We start from the raw sequence: 2,926 nt of genomic DNA on the forward strand, positions 1-2,926 counted from the left end.
CCCAGGAAGGCCTGGCCATGGCACTCAGTGCTCTGGGCTGGGGGACAAGGGGGGAATCAGGCACAGGGGGGACTCCATGGGCTTGGAATTCTTTTCCAACCTCAATAATTCTGTGATTCTAGGAATGACAGGAATGTTCTGGCCATGGGCATCACGTCTGGTTCTCCTGAGCTCTGATGATGTGTACTGCCCATTGTGGTGGCCTCTTCTGATACAAAGTGATCTGGAACTATTTTGTCCTGCTTCTCCTCTTCACTACCTCTGGATGAACCACATCTGGCCTCTCAGTTTCTCCACCCAAACTGCAGTTTGCAGCAATGTTCACACCAGCCTGGCTCACACTCTGCAGTCAGAGGGCTCCTCTCTGCTGAGGTATCTTGCAGAAGCTCCTGGGGGGAGCCAGGTAACTTTGGAGCTTTGCTTTAGCCCAGGTTACTCAGGAGCTTTGCTTTCCCCACCATGTGCTGTTGGGTCACTCACTGACCCAATGACACAGAGAGTTTGGAACTGCCTTGCTGGGCTCAGCTGGAAAATCCTGCTCCCTTTTTTTCTGACATTACTTGGATGAAATACAAAGTTCATTTTGACACTGGAAACCATGTAGGGAAGAGACTTACTGAGATGAAATCCTCTAGGAGAGTACAAGAACGTGTTTCTTTTTATGGCTAATCAGCACAACTTGGAAGAGGGGAGGGGAACCTTCCCGGGAAGGTCCTGGGCTGCTCTCAGCGGTTAAAGAAGAAGGACTTGAGGCTCTGTAGAAACTGTGACTTCTGTCTCTGCTTCTGCTTCTTCCTGATGATGGGGATCCACACAAAGCCACAAACAAGCAGCATCAGCCCCAGGGACAGGAAAGCCGGGCCAGACATTTTAAAAACTTTTCTCTCATCCTTCAGGAAGCAGGACAGGATGATGATGACTGTCCCTAAGAGGAAGAGGGCAGCTCCAACAGACACCACGATCACAGGCTTGTGGTAGATCTCCCACTTGCTCCTGGAGGTGCTGGTCCAGATGGACTCGCTGCGGGAGCTCATGCACAGGGTGCTCCCCGTGCGACTGGTGATGAGCTCCCTGGAGGGAGGAGACCTCTCGCTCCCATCAGGGCTCCTGGGGGGCATTTCCATGGTGGTGGGGTCTGAGGAGGTGACCTGTGATGGACAAAAGAGAAAGCAGAGCCAGGCAAGTGATGGAGGATGGAGGTGCTTCCCTTTTGGTCACCAGTAAGTGAAACTCAGAGGAAGGGGGAGGAGGTTTTGTGGGTCACTGCAGGGAGCGAGGAGCATCACACCTGTGAGAGCAATGGAATGTAGGAGCTGGCAATGGGGGCCTGCAGGTAGGCTGGACAGAAGATGCCTGTGAAGCCCCACTGCCCACCCAGGGACTCCTGCAGCCCCTGTCCCTGTCCTTACACCTTCCAGCTCACCAGCTCCCAGCTCACACAGGGATCCAGTGGTGGAACCCACTACCTGGAACCTCCCCGGGCTCTTGGCTGCTTCCAGGGGAACAGCAGGGTGCTGCAGGCAGGGCTGGGGATGCTGGCTCTGTCCTTGGACCTGCCTTCCCTCCCAGATCCCAAACTACACCCCAGCACCTCGTGACATGGTCGTGTGTCCCTTTTGCAGGTGGAGAAGCTGAGACACAGGAGTGTCATGTCAGGAACACTCTGTGGGACAGCAGAAAGCCCCTTCCCATGGGCTGAAGGTTCCTTCAGACCCCGGGGGCTGGATATTCCTCACTGCCACACCCAGCCTTGTAGCAGCTGCAGCACAGGAGCTTCTCACTTCTACCTAAATGCTCAGATGGGAGGTGGGAAGTCCTGGTCCCACAGGACTTGTTTCTCCAGCTGTGAGCTGGGGCAGGAGCTGTGGGAGGGCTCCTGGGACAGCTGGGTCAGCAGTGTGGCTTCTGGCACATTAGTTTTTCATCAGCTCAAGGGGTAAATACATTTTCCCAGAAATAAAGTGCCTTTAGCACTGAGAAAACATTATGGGAAATGGGAAGGGCTGAGCATTATAGTACCCACTGCTTGCTCAGGGCTCTGCTGAGGACACTGCAGGGGTCTGGACTGGGAATGGTTCCTGCTGCTGGGAAGTTCAGCAGGGATGAGCCAGGGCTGAGGAAGGCAGGAGAGGGACGTGGATGCTTCACACCCAGGAATTAGATTTGGTTTTGCAAAGCAAACTCCTGCTTGAGCTGCCAGGCTTCCTCCCGGGGGCTCAGTGGTGTCAGAAGGGCTGGGACTGCTCTGTCCTCTGCTGGGCCCACCCTTGGGGCAAAGGGGTGCTCTGCAAAAGCCTGGAGCATCTCCCTTGTGCCAGCACCACCAAGCAGAGCCTGGTGGTTGCTGCCAAGCCCAAGCTGTCCCCATGGGGCTCCCCTGTGCTCCCCAGCAGTCACATCCATGCTGGCCTGGGCACAACACCCCAGTGGGGCTCTGTGCCCTCTGCACTGCCAGCACAGCTCTGCCTGAGCACCACATGAGCTTTGGGCCTAAGGGGGCTTGATCTTGAGCAGGTAATTCAATGTCCTGCTTTGGGCTTCATTTGTCTGTGTGTTTGCTCAGCCCAGCCCTGCTGCTGGCCCATGGAGTGGCTCTCCAGGAGCTTCACATCCCGGCTGATCCCAGACTGGATGTGCACCCTGCCTGTGGCTGCAGCAGGTGTGGAGGAGCAGCCCCAGCCCTGTTGCCATTGCTGCTGATCAATGTGAGAGCAAACAGCACCTCAGTGCAGCCACACGGGGCTGGCACAGCTCCAGAGGCACCATCTGAAGGAAACCTGCCCATATTCCAACCCTACTGGGCCCAGTGCCCATCTGTGGATGCTGATGGCTGGGTTCCAGCCAGCACCTCCCTTACTCTTTCACCTGTGTCCCTATCAAGGTTTGTGGCTCAGTCTGAAAAGAGATAGATGTAACTTCTCAGTTT

The 2,926-nt window shown here is 55.6% G+C and overlaps 1 protein-coding gene across 1 annotated transcript; it reads right to left on the minus strand.

Annotated features, from left to right (window-relative positions):
- Nucleotides 1–725: 725 nt before the first annotated feature.
- On the minus strand, nucleotides 726–1,142 carry PIRT (phosphoinositide interacting regulator of transient receptor potential channels). The gene has a single exon (XM_051797579.1). It carries the CDS (start codon nucleotides 1,122–1,124, stop codon nucleotides 726–728), a length of 399 nt encoding a protein of 132 aa, XP_051653539.1. The 5' UTR covers nucleotides 1,125–1,142.
- Nucleotides 1,143–2,926: the final 1,784 nt, after the last annotated feature.

The sequence above is a fragment of the Manacus candei genome, unplaced genomic scaffold, assembly GCF_025592945.1.
Source record: "Manacus candei isolate 608988 ecotype Guabito, Panama unplaced genomic scaffold, ASM2559294v1 h1tg000047l, whole genome shotgun sequence".
NCBI lineage: Eukaryota > Metazoa > Chordata > Aves > Passeriformes > Pipridae > Manacus > Manacus candei.

Excerpts from the sequence above, each read along its gene's own strand:
- PIRT (XM_051797579.1), bottom strand. The coding sequence starts at position 1,124 with ATGGAAATGCCCCCCAGGAGCCCTGATGGGAGCGAGAGGTCTCCTCCC.